Source organism: Entelurus aequoreus, linkage group LG18, assembly GCF_033978785.1.
Source record: "Entelurus aequoreus isolate RoL-2023_Sb linkage group LG18, RoL_Eaeq_v1.1, whole genome shotgun sequence".
Classification (NCBI taxonomy): Eukaryota; Metazoa; Chordata; class Actinopteri; order Syngnathiformes; family Syngnathidae; genus Entelurus; species Entelurus aequoreus.
Window position 1 is genome coordinate 24,950,435 of NC_084748.1, and position 24,284 is coordinate 24,974,718.

Here is a 24,284-nt window from a genome sequence, read left to right on the forward strand (position 1 = left end):
TCCTGGAGGGATGGGAGCTTGCAGCCAATCACCTACTCAGCAGCACGTACGATGCGCTGCAGTCTATTCTTATCCTGGACTGTGGCGCCGGGGAACCCCACTGTGATGGAGGAGGTCAGGATGGACTCTATGATGGCTGAGTAAAACTGCACCAGCATCTCGGTCGGCACCTTAAGTTTCCTCTGCTGCCGCAGGAAGTACATTCTCTGCTGGGCCTTCTTGATGAGGGAGCTGATGGTCAGCTCCCACTTGAGGTCCTGGGTGATGGTGGTGCCCAAGAAACGGAAAGGAATCCACAATGGGGACGGGGGTGGGAGAGTCAATCAGGGTGAGGGGGGATGGTGGGGCTGTGACTTTCCTGAAGTCCATGATCATCTCCACTGTTTTCTGGGCGTTCAGCTCCAGGTTGTAGAAGCTGCACCAGGACGTCAGCCTGTCCACCTCTCTCCTGTAGGCGGACTCATCGCCATTCGAGATGAGCCCGATGAGGGTGGTGTCATCCGCAAACTTGAGCAGTTTTACGGATTGGTGACTGGAGGTGCAGCAGTTTGTATACAGAGAAAAGAGCCAGGGGGAAAGTACACAGCCCTGAGGAGTACCAGTGTTCGTGGTTCGATTGTCCGAGATAATCTTCCCCTGCCGCACGTGCTGTCTTCGGTCCGTCAGGAAGTCATTTATCCATCGGCAGAGGGAGTCGGGCACGCTGAGATGGTAGAGCTTGTCTCGTAGCAGTCCAGGGAGGATGGTGTTGAAGGCAGAGCTGAAGTCCACGAATAGGATCCTGGCGCAGGTTCCTGGGGAGTCCAGATGCTCCAGGATGAAGTGGAGGGCCAGGTTCACTGCATCATCCACAGACCTGTTGGCTCTGTAGGGGAACTGCAGTGGGTCCAGGAGGGGGGCGGTGATGTCCTTGAGGTGGGGCAGGACCAAGCGCTCAAAGGACTTCATGACCACAGACGTCAGCGCGACCGGCCTGTAGTCATTAAGTCCTGTGATCCGTGCTTTCTTGGGGACAGGGACAATGGTAGAGGTCTTAAAGCAGGACGGCACGCGGCATAGCTCCAGAGAGGTGTTAAAAATGTCAGTGAAGACAGGAGCCAGCTGGTCCGCACAGTGTCTGAGAGTGGAGGGGGAGACACCATCCGGCCCGGGGGCCTTCCGCGTATTCAGCTTCAAGAACTGCCGGCGTACATCCTCTTCTTTGATGGAGAGGGTCTTTACAGTCTTATGATGTTTTTGGAGTCCTGTGATGTCATTGGAGTCTTTGAGTCCTTTAACTTCTTTAATGAAGTGCTGACATTGGTGGGTAGGGTAATGGTGGGGGGAGCATGGCTCTGATGAGCTGAAGGCCGTTCATGACGACAGTAATGTGTGTTGAGGCCCTGAGCGAGAGTCCGGTCATTCAGGGCCTGGGGGGTTTTGGGCTTATAGTTCGTAAGGGCCCTTAGACCTCTCCAAAATGCCGCAGAATCATTGGAGCGGAACTGTTCCTGTATACGGTTAGAGTACACAGATTTAGCTTTCTCCACTTCCCTGGTGAAGTGGTACTTCGCTTCTCTGTATGTACTTCGGTCCCCACTTCTCCACGCAGGCATCGGGATGCCTTTGAAAGATGGAGACGATTGAAGGCGGAGAAGATTTTTTCATCTGTCGCCAAACTTGTAATAAATGGAAATGTAAATGTTTTATGTAAACTATATTGTCCAATACAGTCTATGATCTTGTCTAACAAAGCTAGTATGTTCGTGCAACGAATGCTTAGTGTGATGGTGCTTAGATCCTAGTGTAATGCTTAGCATGCTCGCCCGGTCAATGACACATTGACATATAGGCTAATGGGGGAAAAATAGCCTGTATGTCGATGTGTATTCGAACTGACAGGGCAACATATCTTTTCGACAAATAAAACCTATGTGGATATGAGTAGTGTCAGTGCCTATTTCCTTCTCAATATGCTGATACGCTGAGGAAATGGGTTCCAACATTAACACGGCTGTCATCATGGCAATGTGAAACATATGGAGACAGTCAAATTGCATTATAAAATAATTCTTCATTTGTGTTTGCATATTGTGGACTACATGTACCAAGTTATATGGCAATCTGAAACAGTAGCCTATAGGCATACCTTGGTAAAATGTCTCGTCTTTAGTTTTGGGTGTACACTAGGCTGCTAAGCATGCACTACTTATTTTCACCAGTATAACCATTGCTAGTGTTGGTTGTAGTTTGTTTTAGTCTTTGTTTTCTGATAGTACTGACAATAACCATGTGATTGCCATTCGTTGTGTATGATGTACTTCTTCCTGAAATTAGCCTAATTTCTGGGTAATGTGTCTTGGTTAGAGATTTGTTATTGACAAAACGCTTGTCTATTCAGCTAGTATGTTCCCAGCACCTCAACCCCTAGTAAGAGGCAGTATAAGTTTGAAGTTCTGGCTGACTGGTAGGCCACTTCAAGCACTCACCACTAGCTTGCAGCACATTTGTGTTACTCATACAAATACGTTTGAGCCGGGCAGATTGAGCCCAGTTTATAATTTCCTGTTATACAGTAAACCAGGCAGTCTTGCACTAAAGGAGGACTATGTTATTGTTTACTTCATTACTCTAGTATACTCTGACTGAAGCTGTGTGCCTTCATTGTTTTTGTAGCTGTTGTTTTGAGGCATGTTTAAAAAAAATCTAAAATAATGCACTTTGTGAAAGTCAAAGTATAGTATGTCCCATAGTTGTAGTAGGTATTAGGATTATCTCAAGGAGAGCATGTCCCAAATTCCAAGCTGCTGTTTTGAGGCATGTTAAAAAAAATAATGCACTTTGTCACTTCAATAATAAATATGGCAGTACCATATTGGCATTTTTTTCCATAACTTGATGTATTTTGGAAAACCTTGTTACATTATTTAATGCATCCAGCGGGGCATCACAACAAAATTAGGCATAATTATGTGTTAATTCCACGACTGTATATATCGGTATCGGTTGATATCGGTAATTAAGAGTTGGACAATATCGGGATATCGGATATCGTCAAGAAAGCCATTATCGGACATCTCTATCAACAACCAATTAAGTTCCTTGGAGTATTCAGTCGACCGAGCTGGATTCGGCTGTGTATCTGGCAACCTCAGTCAGGGAGAGGTGGAGGGAACTACAGAATGTTGACTGTGATCGCAGTACTATTTCTGGCCAGATTTTTACATATGGCTCCTTTAAAGACAATATATGAATATTCTACATGAATAACTTCTAGCATATTTTACCTTAAATTTTTCAAACCCAAAAAAAACACACTTCGAAAGAAACCCAACAAAATGTCCCCAGGGTGTCTTCCAATTATATTTTTGTTTCATGGTTGAATATATTTGACAATCAATGCTAAAAGTCATAAATCATGAAAAAATACAAAAACGTCTGGACCTAACTGTATTTTACACATTCAGGAAGAATTCAACTATTACCACTGAATATGAAAATGAAACCAATATTAGCATAAATTCCCAGCAGGCACTGCACTCTTAATTATTGAGAAATACCTACGCATGACATTTCTGGCACCGCACAAGTCTCTCTCTCACACACACACACGCACACGCACACACACGCACACACACACACACACACACGCACACGCACGCATGAGTCCTCTTTGTACTTAAATTGCCATTAAAATGCAGCATCTGCACCTCCCACATGGTCTCCACAGGGTCTCAGGACCCTTCCTAGTCTCCTTCTGCACGTGTCATGCCCTGTCAACTTAATCCCTCACGCTGTAAATGATGGTGCAAGCTAATTATCAATAATGAGGCTATGCGGGTCAGCGCATTTATACCTTTAGCATGTCAGAGCGACACCCCGCCCCCCACCGCGTGGAGGTAGCTGCTGCCATTAGCAAGCTGGCAACCACTGACTAATGAGTCAGTACAGAATTAAAGGTTTGGCTCATTTTTGACTCATGAGCAAAGGTGAGAAAAATTATATTTTCATGATTTCGCTGGTGGTAGCGCATCGTAGGTTTGGCGAGAAAAACGTTTTTCTTTAATGTAATAAAGTACTAATGATTGTCACACACACACTAGGTGTGGTGAAATGATTCTCTGCATTTGACCCATCACCCTTGATCACCCCCTAAGAGGTGAGGGGAGCAGTGAGCAGCAACGGTGGCCGTGCCCGGGAATCATTTTGGTGATTTAACCCTCAATTCCAACCCTTGATGCTGAGTGTCAAGCAAGTGCACACTGATACTGTCATCAGTACTTCTGCATCATACCATGATTCTTTTTTACTTTTAGTTTAGAGGTGTAATGCATCAGTGCACAGCAGGTTTTTTTATTAGTTGTTGCGACCGAAAACACCTGAATTTGCAGATGCGTTATAAGAAAGTTGCGGCAAAATGTGCAATGTCTTGAGGCTTATTTTACGTTAATAACATTAAATCTGTCATGACGTGGAGGTTTTTGCAGATTACTGTGAGGATTGTTCTCCCATGATGCAAACAGACTTTTCTGGACAAGGGTAGAAGGTAAGAACATATTTATTTATCTCTCAAAAAGGTGAAAACAAAAAGGCGGACAAGGCGAAGGCACAACTTAACAAAGGAAACAAAAACTAACACTTAGCATGAACTATGGACATGAAACAATAACTCGCCAACTGTGGCAGGAATAAACAAAACTTACTTGGCAAGGCATGGAACGAGCAGTATGAACAAAGCAAACGCATGAATACAAGCATGAAACTATCAGCATGAACTCTGGCATTAAACAAGTCAGGACAGAGCAATGTCGCCAGACCGACTAACTGGCAACCACAGGCTTAAATAATACTCTCCTGATTAAAGCAAGTGCGTGTCCCGAACAAATGAGGCAGGTGAAACTAATGAGTCGCCATGGTGACAAAACAAACAAGGAAGCGCCAACAGGAACTAAAAGAGTCCAAAAAATAACAAAACTCATGATCCAGACCACAGATCATCCATCCATCCATCCATTTTTTACCGCTTGTCCCTTTTGAGGTCGCGGGGGGCGCTGGAGCCTATCTCAGCTACAATCGGGCGGAAGGCGAGGTGCACCCTGGACAAGTCGCCACCTCATCGCAGACCACAGATCATGACAGAATCAATTGGTGATTTAATGAGTTGGTAAAGCAGTGTTGGGGTGTGAACGTAATACCTCATGTAATTTGTATTGTCTAATAAAAAGGCTACAGATAAACATTATCCATAAATCTAAAGACAAATATTATTTTTTAAATTCTTTAGTAATAGCAACTTGTCAGCTTTTTGTCATTACATGATTTTTACATTTTAATAGATGGGAGTTTTTTTGTTTTATTTATTTATTTTTCAAATGTATGTACATTTATAGGTAGATGCTGTATCGGGACATATCCTATAAGAGTCTGAGCAGAAATATGTCGTATAGGAATTAGCTATACACAATAAACCATCAACAAAATGATGTGTCACATGAACATGGTTTTTAAAGTAACACCTTTGTGACATGAAAAAAACACAAGTAGTGTAAAAAAAACATGGCGTTTACTTTTTGATATCAAAATAAAACACAAAGCAGTTTGGCTAATGAAGATGAAGTCTAATAAACAAGCTTTGATCATCTAATGCCTCCTTGTGGTTCAGTACAACAGTTTGGCCCAAAGAAAAAAAACAGGAGTGACACCTCTCACATCGAATACAAAATCTCTACAGCCTGCGTTCAATTCAATGAGATGACAAAGCATTTTAGCTGTTTTTATTTGAACACTGATACCTTTTGCAGTTAAATAAAGGACGAGTGATCATCCCAGTCAACAAAGCATGCATGCCTTGGAGCCTCTGCCTCGAAAGAAAATGTTTGCCTTGGTGCCCTAAAATATGCCTTGACGTTAAAAAGTTAAAATTTGAGGCCTGTAATAGTAACTGTTCATTAGTAGAAGTGAGGCACCAATATCGAGGAGTGTCTCAAGCCGATATTGATATCAGTCCAATATCAGCAAAAAAAAAAAAGTATGGAATGCTATTGACTTGTATGTAAAATGTGTTATATAATCTCCGATACAAGCAGTCCTGCAGCATGTTTTTTTTTGTCCTGTCCAGCCACTCAGGAAAATCATATTGTTGATGTAGATGCCCATATTTGAAGTGTGGGATACTTCTCTTGTTGCCTTATTGGTATTTGACTTTATTGAAAGGATTTATTTTAATGTTTGGCGCAGCTGGACCGGAGCAGGAGGGGATAGAAAGAGACAAAAAGGAAGACCGAAGGAGTGATTGCGGGGACAAGAGGGGGGTAAGACAGAGAGACAACAACAACAACAAAACAGCATCAGCAAATACAATATGTACAAATATGATACGAAAAGTGATGGCAAAGAAGCAGTTAGTGAAGCAAATATTAATAACACATAAATGACAGTGAACATTATTGTACTACAAATGGAGCAATAAAAATACCAATAGAAATAGCACTATTGACAATAAATAATTGCAATAATTACCACTATCAACAATACAGTTGTTTCAAATGCAACAATATTTGTCATTATGTAATGATAACATGAAATACAAAATGGAGGAGAAGAAAGAGAAGCAAACTGTATTAACCTTGTAGATTGTTATAGTATTATTGGGTTGAACTTTGTCAGTGTGCCGTGTTTTACCCTGTTTTCCCTAGAAGAACAACGTTAATATGCAAACCCCGTTTCCATATTAATGATACCTGGGATTTATATAGCGCTTTTCTAAGTACCCAAAGTCGCTTTACATGTAGAACCCATCATTCATTCATGGTGGTGGTAAGCTACTTTCATAGCCACAGCTGCCCTGGGGTAGACTGACGGAAGTGTGGCTGCAATCCGACCACCACCTATCATTCATCATTCAATTCACCGGTGTGACTGGCACCAGGGACAAAGGGTGAAGTGTCCCGCCCAAGGACACAACGGCAACGATTTTTGGATGGTAAGAGGCGGGGAGCGAACCTGCAACCCTCAGGTTTCTGGCACAGTTGCTCTACCCACTACGCCATGCCGCCCATATTAGTTGGGAAATTGTGTTGGATGTAAATATAAACGGAATACAATGATTTGCAAATCATTTTTAACACATATTCGGTTTAATATGCTACAAAGACAACATATTTGATGTTCAAACTGATAAACTTTTTTTTTTTTGCAAATAATCATTAACTTTAGAATTTGATGCCAGCAACACGTGGCAATGACGTTGGGAAAGGTGGCAATAAATACTGATCAAGTTGAGGAATGCTAATCAAACACTTATTTGGAACATCCCACAGGTGAACAGGCAAATTGGGAACAGGTGGGTGCCATGATTGGGTATAAAAGTAGATTCCATGAAATGCTCAGTCATTCACAAACAAGGATGGGGCGAGGGTCACCACTTTGTCAACAAATGCGTGAGCAAATTGTTGAACAGTTTAAGAAAAAGCTTTCTCAACCAGCTATTGCAAAGAATTTAGGGATTTCACCATCTACGGTCCGTAATATCATCAAAGGGTTCAGAGAATCTGGAGAAATCACTGCACGTAAGCAACCAAGCCCGTGACCATCGATCCCTCAGTCTGTACTGCATCAACAAGCGACATCAGTGTGTAAAGGATATCACCACATGGGCTCAGGAACACTTCAGAAACCCACTGTCAGTAACTACAGTTGGTCGCTACATCTGTAAGTGCAAGTTAAAACTCTCCTATGCAAGGCGAAAAACATTTATCAACAACACCCATGAACGCTGTCGGCTTCGCTGGGCCTGAGCTCATCTAAGATGGACTGATACAAAGTGGAAAAGTGTTCTGTGGTCTGACGAGTCCACATTTCAAATTGTTTTTGGAAACTGTGGACGTTGTGTCCTCCGGACCAAAGAGGAAAATAACCATCCGGATTGTTATAGGCGCAAAGTTGAAAAGCCAGCATCTGTGATGGTATGGGGGTGTATTAGTGCCCAAGACATGGGTAACTTACACATCAGTGAAGGCGCCATTAATGCTGAAAGGTACATACAGGTTTTGGAGCAACATATGTTGCCATCCAAGCAACGTTACCATGGACGCCCCTGCTTATTTCAGCAAGACAATGCCAAGCCACGTGTTACATCAACGTGGCTTCATACAAACCCCGTTTCCATATGAGTTGGGAAATTGTGTTAGATGTAAATATAAACGGAATACAATGATTTGCACATCATTTTCAACCCATATTCAGTTGAATATGCTACAAAGACAACATATTTGATGTTCAAACTGATAAACTTTTTTTTTTTTGCAAATAATCATTAACTTTAGAATTTGATGCCAGCAACATGTGACAAAGAAGTTGGGAAAGGTGGCAATAAATACTGATAAAGTTGAGGAATGCTCATCAAACACCTATTTGGAACATCCCACAGGTGAACAGGCAAATTGGGAACAGGTGGGTGCCATGATTGGGTATAAAAGTAGATTCCATGAAATGCTCAGTCATTCACAAACAAGGATGGGGCGAGGATCACCACTTTGTCAATACATGTGTGAGCAAATTGTTGAACAGTTTGAGAAAAACCTTTCTCAACCAGCTATTGCAAGGAATTCAGGGATTTCAGCATCTACGGTCCGTAATATCATCAAAAGGTTCAGAGAATCTGGAGAAATCACTGCACATAAGCAGCTAAGCCCGTGACCTTCGATCCCTCAGGCTGTACTGCATCAACAAGTGACATCAGTGTGTAAAGGATATCACCACATGGGCTCAGGAACACTTCAGAAACCCACTGTCAGTAACTACAGTTGGTCGCTACATCTGTAAGTGCAAGTTAAAACTCTCCTATGCAACGCGAAAACCGTTTATCAACAACACCCATAAACGCCGCCGGCTTCGCTGGGCCTGAGCTCATCTAAGATGGATTGATACAAAGTGGAAAAGTGTTCTGTGGTCTGACGAGTCCACATTTCAAATTGTTTTTGGAAACTGTGGACGTCGTGTCCTCCGGACCAAAGAGGAAAAGAACCATCCGGATTGTTATAGGCGCAAAGTTGAAAAGCCAGCATCTGTGATGGTATGGTGGTGTATTAGTGCCCAAGACATGGGTAAGTTACACATCTGTGAAGGCGCCATTAATGCTGAAAGGTACATACAGGTTTTGGAGCAACATATGTTGCCATCCAAGCAACGTTACCATGGACGCCCCTGCTTATTTCAGCAAGATAATGCCAAGCCACGTGTTACATCAACGTGGCTTCATAGTAAAAGAGTGCAGGTACTAGACTGGCCTGCCTGTAGTCCAGACCTGTCTCCCATTGAAAATGTGTGGCGCATTTTAAAGCCTAAAATACCACAACGGAGACCCCTGGACTGTTGAACAACTTAAGCTGTACATCAAGCAAGAATGGGAAAGAATTCCACCTGAGAATCTTAAAAAATGTGTCTCCTCAGTTCCCAAATGTTTACTGAGTGTTGTTAAAAGGAAATGCCATGTAACACAGTGGTGAACATGCCCTTTCCCAACTACTTTGGCATGTGTTGCAGCCATTAAATTCTAAGTAAATTATTATTTGCAAAAAAAAAAAAAAAGTTTATTTATTTTCCTCTCCTCTCTGAGCTGCCACCTTACCGTGGTAGAGGAGTTTGCGTGTCCCAATGATCCTAGGAGCTATGTTGTCCGGGGGCTTTATGCCCCCTGGTAGGGTCTCCCAAGACAAACTGGTCCTAGGTGAGGGATCAGACAAAGAGCAGCTCGAAGACCTCAATGAAAAATAAAACCTATGGACCCAGATTTCCCTCGCCCGGACGCGGGTCACCGGGGCCCCCCTCTGGAGCCAGGCCCGGAGGTGGGGCACGATGGCGAGCGCCTGGTGGCCGGGCCTGTCCCCATGGGGCCCGGCCGGGCACAGCCCGAAGAGGCAACGTGGGTTCCCCCTCCAATGGGCTCACCATCCATAGCAGGGGTCATAGAGGTCGGGTGCGATGTGAGCTGGGCGGCAGCCGAAGACAGGGCACTTGGCGGTCCGATCCTCGGCTACAGAAGCTAGGTCTTGGGACGTGGAACGTCACCTCGCTGGGGGGGGGAGGAGCCTGAGCTAGTGCGCGAGGTGGAGAAGTTCCGACTAAACATAGTCAGACTCACTTCGACGCACAGCAAGGGCTCTGGAACCAGTTCTCTCAAGAGGGGATGGACTCTCTTCTACTCTGGCGTTGCCGGCAGTGAGAGGCGACGGGCTGGGGTGGCAATTCTTGTTGCCCCCCGGCTCAGAGCCTGCATGTTGGAGTTCAACCCGGTGGACGAGAGGGTAGCTTCCCTCCGCCTTCGGGTGGGGGAACGGGTCCTGACTGTGGTTTGCGCTTACGCGCCAAACCGCAGCTCAGAGTACCCACCCTTTTTGGATTCACTCGAGGGAGTACTTGAGAGTGCTCCCCTGGGTGATTCCCTCGTTCTACTGGGGGACTTCAATGCTCATGTTGGCAGCGACAGTGAAACCTGGAGAGGCGTGATTGGGAAGAATGGCTGCCCGGATCTGAACCCGAGCGGTGTTTTGTTATTGGACTTTTGTGCCCGTCACAGATTGTCCATAACAAACACCATGTTCAAACATAAGGGTGCCCATATGTGCACTTTGCACCAGGACACCCTAGGCCGCAGTTCCATGATCGACTTTGTAGTTGTGTCGTCGGATTTGCGGCCTCATGTTTTGGACACTCGGGTGAAGAGAGGGGCGGAGCTTTCTACCGATCACCACCTGGTGGTGAGTTGGCTGCGATGGTGGGGGAGGATGCTGGACAGACCTGGCAGGCCCAAACCCATTGTGAGGGTTTGCTGGGAACGTCTGGCAGAGTCTCCGGTCAGAGAGAGTTTCAATTCCCACCTCCGGAAGAACTTTGAACATGTCACGAGGGAGGTGCTGGACATTGAGTCCGAATGGACCATGTTCCGCACCTCTATTGTCGAGGCGGCTGATTGGAGCTGTGGCCGCAAGGTAGTTGGTGCCTGTCGTGGCGGTAATCCTAGAACCCGTTGGTGGACACCGGCGGTGAGGGATGCCGTCAAGCTGAAGAAGGAGTCCTATCGGGTTCTTTTGGCTCATAGGACTCCTGAGGCAGCGGACAGGTACCGACAGGCCAAGCGGTGTGCGGCTTCGGCGGTCGCGGAGGCAAAAACTCGGACATGGGAGGAGTTCGGGGAAGCCAAGGAAAACGACTTCCGGACGGTTTCGAAGCGATTCTGGACCACCATCCGCCGCCTCAGGAAGGGGAAGCAGTGCACTATCAACACCGTGTATAGTGAGGATGGTGTTCTGCTGACCTCGACTGCGGATGTTGTGGATCGGTGGAGGGAATACTTCGAAGACCTCCTCAATCCCACCAACACGTCTTCCTATGAGGAAGTAGTGTCTGGGGAATCTGTGGTGGGCTCTCCTATTTCTGGGGCTGAGGTTGCTGAGGTAGTTAAAAAGCTCCTCGGTGGCAAGGCCCCGGGGGTGGATGAGTTCCGCCCAGAGTTCCTTAAGGCTCTGGATGCTGTGGGGCTGTCTTGGTTGACAAGACTCTGCAGCATCGCGTGGACATCGGGGGCGGTACCTCTGGATTGGCAGACCGGGGTGGTGGTTCCTCTCTTTAAGAAGGGGAACCGGAGGGTGTGTTCTAACTATCGTGGGATCACACTCCTCAGCCTTCCCGGTAAGGTCTATTCAGGTGTGCTGGAGAGGAGGCTACGCCGGATAGTCGAACCTCAGATTCAGGAGGAACAGTGTGGTTTTCGTCCTGGTGGTGGAACTGTGGACAAGCTCTATACTCTCGGCAGGGTCCTTGAGGGTGCATGGGAGTTTGCCCAACCAGTCTACATGTGTTTTGTGGACTTGGAGAAGGCATTCGACCGTGTCCCTCGGGAAGTCCTGTGGGGAGTGCTCAGAGAGTATGGGGTATCGGACTGTCTGATTGTGGCGGTCCGCTCCCTGTATGATCAGTGCCAGAGTTTGGTCCGCATTGCCGGCAGTAAGTCGGACACGTTTCCAGTGAGAGTTGGACTCCGCCAAGGCTGCCCTTTGTCACCGATTCTGTTCATAACTTTTATGGACATAATTTCTAGGCGCAGTCAAGGCGTTGAGGGGATCTGGTTTGGTGGCTGCAGGATTAGGTCTCTGCTTTTTGCAGATGATGTGGTCCTGATGGCTTCATCTGGCCAGGATCTTCAGCTCTCGCTGGATCGGTTCGCAGCTGAGTGTGAAGCGACTGGGATGAGAATCAGCACCTCCAAGTCCGAATCCATGGTTCTCGCCCGGAAAAGGGTGGAGTGCCATCTCCGGGTTGCGGAGGAGACCCTGCCCCAAGTGGAGGAGTTCAAGTACCTCGGAGTCTTGTTCACGAGTGAGGGAAGAGTGGATCGTGAGATCGACAGGCGGATCGGTGCGGCGTCTTCAGTAATGCGGACGCTGTATCGATCCGTTGTGGTGAAGAAGGAGCTGAGCCGGAAGGCAAAGCTCTCAATTTACCGGTCGATCTACGTTCCCATCCTCACCTATGGTCATGAGCTTTGGGTTATGACCGAAAGGACAAGATCACGGGTACAAGCGGCCGAAATGAGTTTCCTCCGCCGGGTGGCGGGGCTCTCCCTTAGAGATAGGGTGAGAAGCTCTGCCATCCGGGGGGAGCTCAAAGTAAAGCCGCTGCTCCTCCACATCGAGAGGAGCCAGATGAGGTGGTTCGGGCATCTGGTCAGTATGCCACCCGAACGCCTCCCTAGGGAGGTGTTTAGGGCACGTCCGACCGGTAGGAGGCCACGGGGAAGACCCAGGACACGTTGGGAAGACTATGTCTCCCGGCTGGCCTGGGAATGCCTCGGGATCCCCCGGGAGCAGCTGGACGAAGTGGCTGGGGAGAGGGAAGTCTGGGCTTCCCTGCTTAAGCTGCTGCCCCCGCGACCCGACCTCGGATAAGCGGAAGAAGATGGATGGATGGATGGAAGTTTATGAGTTTGAACATCAAATATCTTGTCTTTGTAGTGCATTCAATTGAATATGGGTTGAAAAAGATTTGCAAATCATTGTATTCCGTTCATATTTACATCTAACACAAATTCCCAACTCATATGGAAACAGGGTTTGTATGAATAATTGTGTGTATTTGAAAATATTTGTCTCCCAGTGTGTGCTGAGCCAAAGTACGGCCCCAGCCACCCAGAGAGCTCAACCCAAAACAGCAGGTGCGGTGCCCAGGGAACAAAGGACCTCCGACAGGAACCCTACAGCCGATCCCCCACCGTGCACCCAGCAGGGCCAGCGGCAGGCAATACAGAGAAGCAGGGGACAGCAAGCCCCCAAACCAGCGGGAGACCACACCCTACGCAGACAGAAAGACAGGATGCCCTGCCCGGGGGGCCCAGAGACTCCCCGCAGCCGGACGGGAAGACCGCCCCACCCCACCAGCAACCGGGCCCCCACGAGCCCAATCCCCCCCCCACAGGAGAGCACAGCAGGGCTCGCCCTAGCCCCCCCACCCAAGTCGGTCGCCGCAGGACCGCCAAGCATGGGGCCACAGGAACCGATGGAGATGGAACATCCAGCAACTACCCTGGTGGGTCCTCCCCCTGAGAGAAGAGAAGAAAGAAAAAAAAAGTTCACAGACACGCTGACACACAAGGTCACTATTCCAGCAGCTGGCCACCTTGCAGTACTGCAGAATACCCTGCAGCACACTGAGCTGCCACGATAGACGGGTGGTGGGGGGGTGGATGCAGCAGGCCCCAAGATGAGCATCTGGAAGGGGTGGACGGTGGGACCCAGGGGCCCCAGACACGCAGCCCAGGTGCAGTAGCCTGAGGCGCCGACTCTCACCGTCTGTGTGTGTGTGTATATATATATATATATATATATATATATATGTGTGTATGTATATATATATATGTGTATATATATATATATATATATATATATATATATATATATATATATATATATATATATATATATATATATATATATATATATATATATTTTAGCGATCCAGCCCCGGAACCCACTGTCTACCGAGAACCAGCTGATTACTCCCCGCCACCCCAGGTCTGGCCAACAAAATTTAAAAAAAACCATTATTTCTATGCATTTTCCCAGGAAATTTCCCATATTTTGAAATGCAATGTTGACATGTACGCCTCCTATGGAGGTAGAAGCGCTCCATTTGTTCACCCTAATCCACCTATAGACAGGGTAATCTTTCCTCATTTGAACATATTCTTATAAGAGCTATTTTTCAATCAGTGTAGCCCATAATTCCGAACCAAAAGTTATCATGTATGATTCCTGCTGATGTCGTATCGAATTAATATCAGCATCGGTCAATATTCCAGGTTCCAAAGTCAGTATGGTATCGAAAGCGGGGCACCCATAAAGTGGAACAATATTTATGACTCATCTATGTTAAGTGTTTAATTGCAGTTATGAATATGAGAGGGGAAAGCTAAGCTTTTGTGAATGTGTGAATTATTGATGCTCTAGGGACGATAAAGCTTTTTGCACTGCTGTCATCTGTCTGCTTATTGCCATGCACACCGACACCAACGGATAATTCACCGGCATTTCTTTCGCGACGTAACACGCAATCACATATGTACGTTTCATCTCAGACAGTTTCTTTGTTATGTTTCGAAGAAATATGCACTCAGATATCAACCAATGACATCCGTCTTTGCAGCTGTTGGACGTGCCTGCACAGGAACATCTTAGTGTGTGTGCATATCTCTATTTTCTCTGAGATTATGCTTATGTGTGTGTGCGTGTTTCACACATGCACTCATTTGCAATCAGTGTCTTTATTTAGCATTTTTCCAGAAGTCATATTTACTCTCTCTCTCACTGCTGCTTTGTAAAAAGGAAATGTCGGAATGTGATGAATAAAGCACCAAAGGGGTCACACCAAAGGGGTCACAGTGGTTGAGGAGGGTATGGAAATGATCACACTAGGAGCATGTGGGAGGGGAACGCTGCAGAGAGGTATGAAAAAGCGGGGATTCCAAGTGAGCGCTTGTCAAGTGGAAGTGGGTGTGGCAAGTCTTAGCGGTGGCATGGCTAAGCCAAGGGTTTAGTGTTCAGTGATCGGTTTGAGTGTCAAGTTAATCAAACACTGCTGTAGGTTAATACTCTAATGATAAATTACTTTTATCTATGTATTAGTTCATGTACTGTATACTGTATAACAAGTTCAATCATTTATTTTGTTTTGAAAATAAAAAGTACCAAGTTACAATATCAACGCAAAATGTCACGGTGTGTTTTACAACTGTGATGACATGTTTGCAAGTTCAGTCCAAAAAAAAAAAAGTCTTAATTGCATCAAAAGGATGCTCGCTTAGAGAAGAAAAACACAAACATTAAAGAACGACCAAAAACAAGAAGGCTGGATTGGAAGCCTCTAAGACAGGGTTGTCAAACTCAATTTAGATCTAAACAAATTATACTCCCAAGTGGGCCGGACTGGTAAAATCAAAGCACGATAACTTAAAAATAAAGACATCTTCAGATTGTTTCCTTTGTTTAAAAATAGAACAAGCACATTATGAAAATGTTCAAATTATAATGTTGTTGTTTGGTTTTTTTTACACTTAGATGTTGCCTTTATTTGTTGTTATTTATACTTTCTGAATAAAGTATGTGATAATGTTCATCAGTGAACTCATTGGTGTTAATTTTCAATCTATCAAGATAAAACAATAATATAAAAATCAAATTACAGGATGTTATTTATGTAGTTTGCTCATTTTCCTTGACCGATGTACTAAAATCATGTGGTAATTTTTTTTTTTTTACATATGTAGCATAATCTACATAGATTCAAATAATTGCTATTGCGACATCTAGTGGACACATTTAGAACAGCAGTTTATTTCATTAAAACATTTCCGCTCATTGTTATACTTAGCTAACTCATCCCGCGAGCCGGGTAAAACCTGTAAAGCCTGATCCGGCAACACTGCTCTAAGAAACCTAAGGAATGTGCACAACCACGTGTATAGCATTATAAAACTTACGGGGATGCAACAGTACGAGGATGCAACAGTAAGTATTGAGCAAAAGTTAGATTTCAAACAATCCAGAACTGTCAAGACTAGGACTTTGGCGTGATTTGTTCTCCCGTGGTGCAAATGATTTGGACCATACGTGGCGTGAAGGTGGGTACATTATTTAATAATGACTACAAAAAGGAATAAACAAAAAGCGCGCACAAGGCAGAAGTACAAAAACTTGGCTAATGAAACAAAACTTGCACAAAAGGCAGAAACTATGAACAATGAAACAAAAACACTAACTGTGGCATTAATAAACAAAACTTACTTGGCATGGAACTATGGTAGCAGGAATATCATAGGTAGCATGGATGGATAGATAGATAATGTCACCAGGACGAAAAACAGAAACAGGCAGGCTTAAATAGTGACATGATCAGTGAAAACAGGTGCGTGACTCGAAATGTGAAACAGGTGCGTGACATGACAGGTGAAAACTAATGGGTTGCTGTGGTGACAAAACAAACAAAAGTGCACAAAGAGTCCAAAAACAAAGCCGAACATGACTAAAACAAAACATGATCACACAGACGTGACAAGAACAGCAATGACAACTTTTGTCCAAAACACATGCAGAAAATAAATGCAGTCATCCAGCGACTAGCAAACGCTGCAGTTAATTTAAAATAGATGACTCATTTCACACATCTGCACCATCAGTGCAAAGCAAACCTGCTGTCAATGCTCAGACAGGACATGGAACATTTAAAACACAATTTATAATCTCAGTTTGTACGTGTCCCTCATAACAAGTTTTTCAGGTTATGAGCTGTCTCTCGGGTAATTGTTGGGCAAAAGCCTCCCCATCACTAGTTAGTGTAGCGAATTCCACAGTAAGATCCGACCAAAACATCTGATTGTAATCGCTAGCAATATAGTATAGCTAGTAACGTGCTACATTTACTCTATTACATGTACTTAACTAACTTTTCGGATAAATTGTACTTGTCAGATTAATTTAAATACATCATTTCTGTTTGTGCTTCCTTGTTTTGTGTTTATTTCCTACCAGTGCTCTTATTTTGGTTCTATTTCCTGCTTGTCCCGCTGAGCGCTGTTTTTCCCCCTCATCTGCTAATGATTGCCGGTGTGGACCGGCTGCCAATCAGCATGTTTCTATTTATGCCTGTCTCGCGGGCTCCTCAGTGCTCGAGGACCGACTTTATGTTTGGACCTTATATGCACGACTTATTTATTTCCTGTGTTAATTACATTAAAATGCTCTTACCTGATCTTTGTCCTCCTGGTTCCTTCATCTTGGGGTCACTACTACTGCAGCCATGCGAGCTCCTAACACTCATACCTTTTACTTGAGTATTTTTGTGACGAAGAAACACTACTTTTACTCCATTACATTTTTTTTCATTACGATTGGTATTTTTTGTAATCCATTCCGCACTTGCACAATGTATTTGTTTGTGATTTTGTTGGACTAACCCCTGATTTCCACAGCGGCGGTGTACTGGCTTCATGAAACCTTTTCACTTTCCAGTTAGTTAAACACCCCCACACAAGAAGTCGCAGACGTCAGGATGAGTTGGACCCGTTTTTATATGGCAGGTGTGAAACTATAACAAACAGATACAGTATAGGTGCATCAGTATACACAAATAATGCAGCAATTATTAATTAAAGCTTAACATAAATCATATACTGTCTCATTACATTGATATGAGCCAAAATACTGCATTCAAAATAAGACTTGTAAATAGTTCCTTAAACATTAAATTAACTACTTAAATGTACTACTTTCTAACATATATTCCATCTAAACATCATTTTTTCCTGCAATACTCACAGGGAATGCCTTTATGAACTCTAACACAGCTACAGAACAGAACAACATGCCGTCTCCGTGGTCTGAATCACATTACATCATCATCTCTGCGCAGCATGGCCAGGACACTTACTTCCTGATTCTCTTAAAGAGCCAGTGCACACAATACTAATGGCAAAGCCAGAACACTCCCCGTCTGGCATCCTATGGATACCACAAATAAACAAACTTAAACATCACCGGATAACAGAAAAAAAATTCTGATATGGGTCTAAAATAAGTCTTAACAGTCCCTTGTTTAGCGACTCTAACCTCAACCTTTCTCACGGTTCCATCGACACTGGGAACTGTCTTTGCAATGACGCCCATTGGCCACTCATTTCTTCTTGTTTGTTCGTCCTTAAGGAGTACTACATCCCCTTCTTTAAAGTCAGTCCTTTTGTGGTGCCATTTCTGACGAGATTGGAGGCTGCTGAGATACTCCTTTTGCCACCTGCTCCAGAAGTTGTCTGCGAGGAACTGAACACGTTTCCAGTGGCTCTTCAGCATCTCCTTCTGGTCGATGTTGTCACAGATTGGAGGAACAGCATGCGTTTTTTGTGTGAGCAGCATAGCAGGGCTTAGAATGAAAGGATGCTCAGGGTCTGATGAGACTGGTATTAGCAGGCGGGCATTCATTATGGCCTTGACTTCTGCAAGATATGTAGTCAGTATTTCATGGGTAAGTTGGGCACGACCAGCTTGCAGCAACATGTTGTCCAGAATGCGCCTCGCCAGGCCGATCATACGTTCCCATACTCCCCCCATATGGGATGAATGGGGTGGGTTGAATACCCATGTGCACTTGTGTTCCTGTAAATATTGTTGCACTTTGTTCTCGTCTGGCACTGACGTTGTGATCTCTTTGTGAGCACCAATAAAATTAGTGCCACAGTCGGAGCGTAACTGTTTAGCAGGACCTCTCAGCGCAAAAAAGCGCCTCAGTGCATTGATAAAACTTGATGAGCTCATCTCCTCCACAACTTCAATGTGAACAGCCCTTGTGCACAAGCAGGTAAAGAGTACTGCCCACCGTTTGCTGTTAGCCTGTCCTCCTCTTGTACGCCTTGTGAATACTTCCCATGGGCCAAAAATGTCCAAGCCCACATAAGAAAAGGGGGGCTCTAGCTGAAGTCGGTCTACTGGCAGGTCACTCATTATTTGCTCCTCAAACTTTCCTCTCAGTTTCTTGCATGTAACACACTTGTTTATAACTTTGCCAATGCACCTTTTTGCACCTACAATCCACAGGCCACTTTCTCTGACCGCCCCTTCGGTAAAGTGTCTCCCTTGGTGGTTAACCTTTTCATGGTGATGTCGCACAAGGAGGGCGGTTATGTAGTTGGTGCCTGGTAGTATAATAGGATTCATTTCTTTTGCTTCTAAGCCTGAGCGAATAATGCGACCACCGACTCTCAATAGGCTGTCATTTCCAATGATGGGGTTAAGCTTTATGAGCGGGCTGTGTTTGGAAAGATTTTGTTTTGCTGAAATGCATTTGATCTCATCTGCATACGTTTCTTGCTGAACATTTTTCATCATGATGTTCTCAGCTTGCTCTAACAGTTCACATGTAATGGCTGTTTTACAGATATGCCAACCAGTACAGTCTTTGTTTGTTTTGGAAAAGGAGAAGCATTGTGCTACGTGAATCAGGTTTGCTACAGTTCTTTTCAGTGATTTCCATGAGGAAAATCGTTCCCAGCGTTTTGTGTCTAACACGGTTTTTGTAGTGTTTGTGCAGAGGGTTCTTACCTCTGGGCGCACCTCTGCATCACTGTCTGGCTCCAGTAGCTCATACAGATGTTGCTCTGGCTGGATGTCTGAAGAGCACTGTAGGAAGGCCAGCCCTGTGAACCATGACGTTTTCTGCAACTCTGAAGCTAGGACAGCGCGTGAGCCGTGGTCAGCAGGATTTTGATCCGTTGCGACGAAGTGCCATTGCTCAGGTGTTGTTGACTCTCGGATGCGTCTAACACGGTTGTTTACATAGACGTAGAAGCTCCTTGACTGGTTGTTGATATAGCCCAGGATCACCTTGCTATCTGTGTAGAAGCCAATTTTGTCTATTTGATGGTCAATCTCATCGCTTATCACTTCTGCCATTTCCACAGCCATAACTGCTGCACAGAGTTCAAGCCTGGGGACTGTAAGCTCCGGCTGGGGGGTGAGTCGTGCCTTACCCAGAACAAAGCCAATTCCTGTTGTGCCATCAGCAGCGGTAACTTTGATATAAGCAACTGCACATATTGCTTTCATAGATGCGTCCGAAAAGATGCATAGTTCTACACATATGGCTTGAGAAAGTGGGATGTTGGAGTACGTGCGCGGCATTTGGAGGTTACGGAGGCATTGTAGGAACTGCTGCCATTCTATCCATTTCCCTCTCATGTCCTCGGGCAGGGCTGAATCCCACTCTGTAGTGTGCAGCGAAAGTTCTCTCAAAAGGAGTCGTCCTTGGATGATGACTGGAGACAGAAACCCTAGCGGGTCAAATACACTGTTTACTGTTGAAAGGACCCCTCTGCGTGTGTAGGGTTTGTCTGTATGGGGGATGTGAAAGGTGAAATAGTCTGACATCATGTTCCATTTTATGCCAAGGCTTCGCTGATCAGGAAGGTCGTCCTTGAACAGGTCCAAATCCTGGAGATCTTTGGCACGGTCCTCCACTGGAAAAGCATCCATCACCTCAACTTTGTTGGAGGCTATTTTGAGGAGCCGGAGATTTGAGGCTGCTAGCATTTCTTGTGTTCTTTTAACAAGATTGATGGCGCCTTGCTCAGTGGGAACAGACTTCAAGGCATCATCCGCATAAAAGTCTCTTTCAACAAACTGACGCACATCTGCCCCGTATTTTTCCTAACCTTGTTGTGCAGCTCTTCTTAGCCCATAGGTTGCTACTGCAGGGGAGGGGCTATTGCCAAAAACATGGACGCACATTCTGTAGTCCACTATGTCATTTTTGGGGTTGTTGTCTTTGTGCCACACAAATCTTAAAACATCTCTACAGTCCCCTCTTACTAGAAAGCAGTAAAACATCTGCTGAATGTCTGCGGTTATTGCAACTGTATGCTTCCTAAACCTCACCAGTACACCCAATAGACTGTTGTTTAGGTTAGGCCCTGAGAGTAACACATCATTAAGTGACATACCTTCAAACTGTGCGCTGGAGTCAAATACCACTCTTATCTGCGATTTTTTCTGTGGATGGTAGACTCCGAAAAAGGGCAAATACCAATACTCTTTGTTTTTCTGTACTGGGGGTGCAAGCTCAGCATGTCCATTGTCCATCATCTTTTGCATAACGTCTGTGAGGTGGGACTGCATTTCTGGGTTTTTTATGAGTGTGCGTTGCAGTGACTTGAGGCGACTAACTGCATACTGGCGGTTGTTTGGTAGTATTTTCCTTGGCTCACGAAAAGGTAGTGGGGCCACCCAGCTCTTTGACTCATTTTGTGTGAACTCATTGTCCATAATTTTGAGGAATAACAGATCCTCCATCGAAGGTGCAAGCTTGTTGTCATTTTTAGTCTGACAGAAAACAGCTCTTCCAAAGCTTACGTTGCTTGCATTTTCTTTCATTTTTGTGCTACTGAGAGCTAGCTGTCGATCTGGAAGATTAGTCTCTGATTTGATAGTGAAGTGATTTTCACAAGGAGGAAAATGAGTGGGCCTCCCATTTGCTAGAACGTGAGTCTTTAAACTGGTGACCTCTGAAGGCTTATGAGTGCTGCCCAAGCAAACTTCTCCCACTATCACCCAGCCTAGATCCAGCCTCTGTGCATATGGTGCATTGTGTGTTCAATTGATTTGACTGCGCACTTTATGGACTCTTAGAATGTCCCTTCCGAGTAATAGAAAAATCTCAGCACTGTCATCTAGAGGTGGTATTTTGTGTGCAATACGTTCGAGATGAGGATGACCTTGTGCAGCGGCTGGAGTGGGAATTTCCTCTCTTTTTTTTGGTATCATGTTACACTCGATCAACATTGGTAGCTGTATTGCAGTGGCGCCATCGATGGACTCTATGACGTAACCAGAGGCTCTGCGACCAGCTGTGAGACCTACACCAGAACAGGTCTGCAGAGTGTATGGCACTGCAAGGCTGTTAACTTTGAACATATCGAAAAACTCAGAGCGTGCCAATGACAAGTTACTCTGGTCGTCCAACATGGCGTACGTTCTTTTGCTCTTGCTGCGGTCATTAGCTGGGTAAACACTGACCAGGCATATTTTAGAACTTTCCTAAAAAGCCCTCCCCACATACCTCAGTGCAACTTGCAACGACTGTTTCCTCCTGCCCATCTTCTTGCTCCCCGCCGTGACATGCTGGATGTAAGGAAGACCTGAGAGGAAGGGAAGGTGAGTCTGGATGCAAGGCAGAAGGGTGCTTGTCAGAGTCACATTCAGAACATTTAACTGCTGCTTCACAGTTACGAGCCACATGTCTGGTAGATGCACAGCACTTGTAACATATATTATGTTGCTTTAACAGTCTCTTCCTTTCTTGTAGAGGTTTTTCCTTAAAACCTATACAATGTTGTAGTGCATGAGGTCTGTTATGTACAGGACACCATTTGTCTGGTTCATTAGTGGGTGTGGCTGTTACGCTTGTTTTATGCACTGAAACTGTTCTGCGGTTGTTACTGTAATTTTCTCCAAATCTGTCCTTTTTTACTCCGCTGATGAATGATGGCTGGATATGGAAGCTTGGGTCGTTGCGTGCCTTTGCTTGTGTCTGAATAAACTGCAGAAAGAAGGTAAAAGGAGGAAAAATTACTTTATATTCCTGTTTGTAGCGTGAGCCTTCCATCATCCATCTGTCTTGTAGTCCATACGGCAATTTTTCCACGATTGGAGCGATGCCTCTTGCCGTATCAAGATAGGACAGTCCATGTAAATATCCTTCTTGCATTGCTGAATTGATTTCCAACAGTAAATCGCTTAGCTCTCTTAGTGTGTGTTTAGGTGATCTTTTGGCCCTATTTTGGGGAACTGGTCAAGTTTTGCAAAAAGAGCGCCCTCTATGGCCTCTGGCGAACCATAGGTCTCTTCTAGCCTGTCCCAGATGAGTTGTAATGCAGCTGGTGATTTATTTATATTCACTGCTCTGATACGACGTGCATGTTTAACTGACTCTGGGCCCAGTTATTTAATCAGGAGGTCAATTTCTTCCCCAGCTTTAAGATCAAGACTCTCGGTAGCGTTAGTGAATGATGATTTCCAAGCTAAATAATTTTCTGGTTTGTCATCAAACTTTGTGAGCTCAGACGTTAACAACTGACTCCTTACTAGATATTTAGCAAGTTCATTAGTGTCATTAGAATGATAATGAGCGGGTGAGTAATACTGGTTGCGGACAGTAGAGGGCGTTGTATACAGAGGAATATTATGGGCACTGTTTTCTGGGGGTCTTTGGGGTTGATAGTCTTTTGAGATTGTGGGTACAGATTCCTGTTGCCTATCTGATTCCTTAAATTTTACTTTTTTCATCCCTTCATCTAGTTTAATGTCCTTTGTGTTTATTTCACGTGGCTCTTTATCACTGGGCTCAATGCTGGGCTCACTGTGTTTTCTTATGTATTCAGCTGTCCGCTCATGGGCGCTTTGGAGTGAGGGCAGATGAATACAATGTTCCACTGTCGTTTCCAATCTTGCAGCAGCGTCCTCCATCACTGCTGCTTCGGCGGCGGCAGCTTGTGCTTCACCTTCCTTCTCGAGTGCATGGAGTGTTGCTTCCAATCTAGCTTTTTCTAGTTTAATTTATATGTCTTTCTTTGCAAATGTAGCTCTGGCCTGGGCAGCTTCTGCTTTTGCACGTGCTGTGGCAGCTGCTAACGTTAGACTTGCGGCAGACGATCTGCTTCCGGACGATCTGCTTGCCCGGGAAACCGTAGATTCAGCGTTCTCCATTGTTCGTGTTGATGTACTCACTATGCCTTTACGCTGACTTAACAACGTCTGTCGTGCTAGTCTGAAAACAGCGTATGACAGTGCAGCCTGGGGTTCAGCAGTTCATCAAAAGGTGTCCCTTTTCACTGTACTGGCTTCATGAAACCTTTTCACTTTCCAGTTAGTTAAACACCCCCACACAAGAAGTCGCAGACGTCAGGATGAGTTGGACCCGTTTTTATATGGCAGGTGTGAAACTATAACAAACAGATACAGTATAGGTGCATCAGTATACACAAATAATGCAGCAATTATTAATTAAAGCTTAACATAAATCATATACTGTCTCATTACATTGATAGGAGCCAAAATACTGCATTCAAAATAAGACTTTTAAATAGTTCCTTAAACATTAAATTAACTACTTAAATGTACTACTTTCTAACATATATTCCATCTAAACATCATTTTTTTCCTGCAATACTCACAGGGAATGCCTTTATGAACTCTAACACAGCTACAGAACAGAAC

General features: G+C 44.8%; 2 protein-coding genes across 5 annotated transcripts; one reads left to right on the forward strand and one right to left on the reverse strand.

The window, feature by feature from the left end:
- The first annotated feature begins 1,312 nt into the window (after nucleotides 1-1,312).
- Nucleotides 1,313-13,826, forward strand: LOC133633550 (basic salivary proline-rich protein 1-like). Of its 4 annotated transcripts, none has more exons than XR_009821781.1 (4): nucleotides 1,313-1,676; nucleotides 4,457-4,525; nucleotides 6,217-6,290; nucleotides 13,132-13,826. XR_009821781.1 is itself a non-coding variant. In XM_062026106.1 (2 exons), exons 1-2 carry the CDS (start codon nucleotides 1,613-1,615, stop codon nucleotides 13,575-13,577), a joined length of 510 nt encoding a protein of 169 aa, XP_061882090.1. In that variant the 5' UTR covers nucleotides 1,313-1,612; the 3' UTR covers nucleotides 13,578-13,826. The 4 variants fall into 4 exon arrangements, 2 of the variants coding, with proteins under 2 accessions (XP_061882090.1, XP_061882089.1); XR_009821782.1 differs by having other exon boundaries at nucleotides 4,467-4,525; XM_062026106.1 differs by lacking the exons at nucleotides 4,457-4,525; nucleotides 6,217-6,290.
- Nucleotides 13,827-17,501: 3,675 nt separating this feature from the next.
- LOC133633551 (uncharacterized) lies at nucleotides 17,502-23,221 on the reverse strand. Its single transcript, XM_062026107.1, has 2 exons — nucleotides 17,844-23,221; nucleotides 17,502-17,613 (listed from the first exon to the last, which is right to left on the reverse strand). The coding sequence occupies exon 1, from the start codon at nucleotides 20,601-20,603 to the stop codon at nucleotides 18,027-18,029; it is 2,577 nt and encodes an 858-aa protein (XP_061882091.1). The 5' UTR covers nucleotides 20,604-23,221; the 3' UTR covers nucleotides 17,502-17,613; nucleotides 17,844-18,026.
- Nucleotides 23,222-24,284: the final 1,063 nt, after the last annotated feature.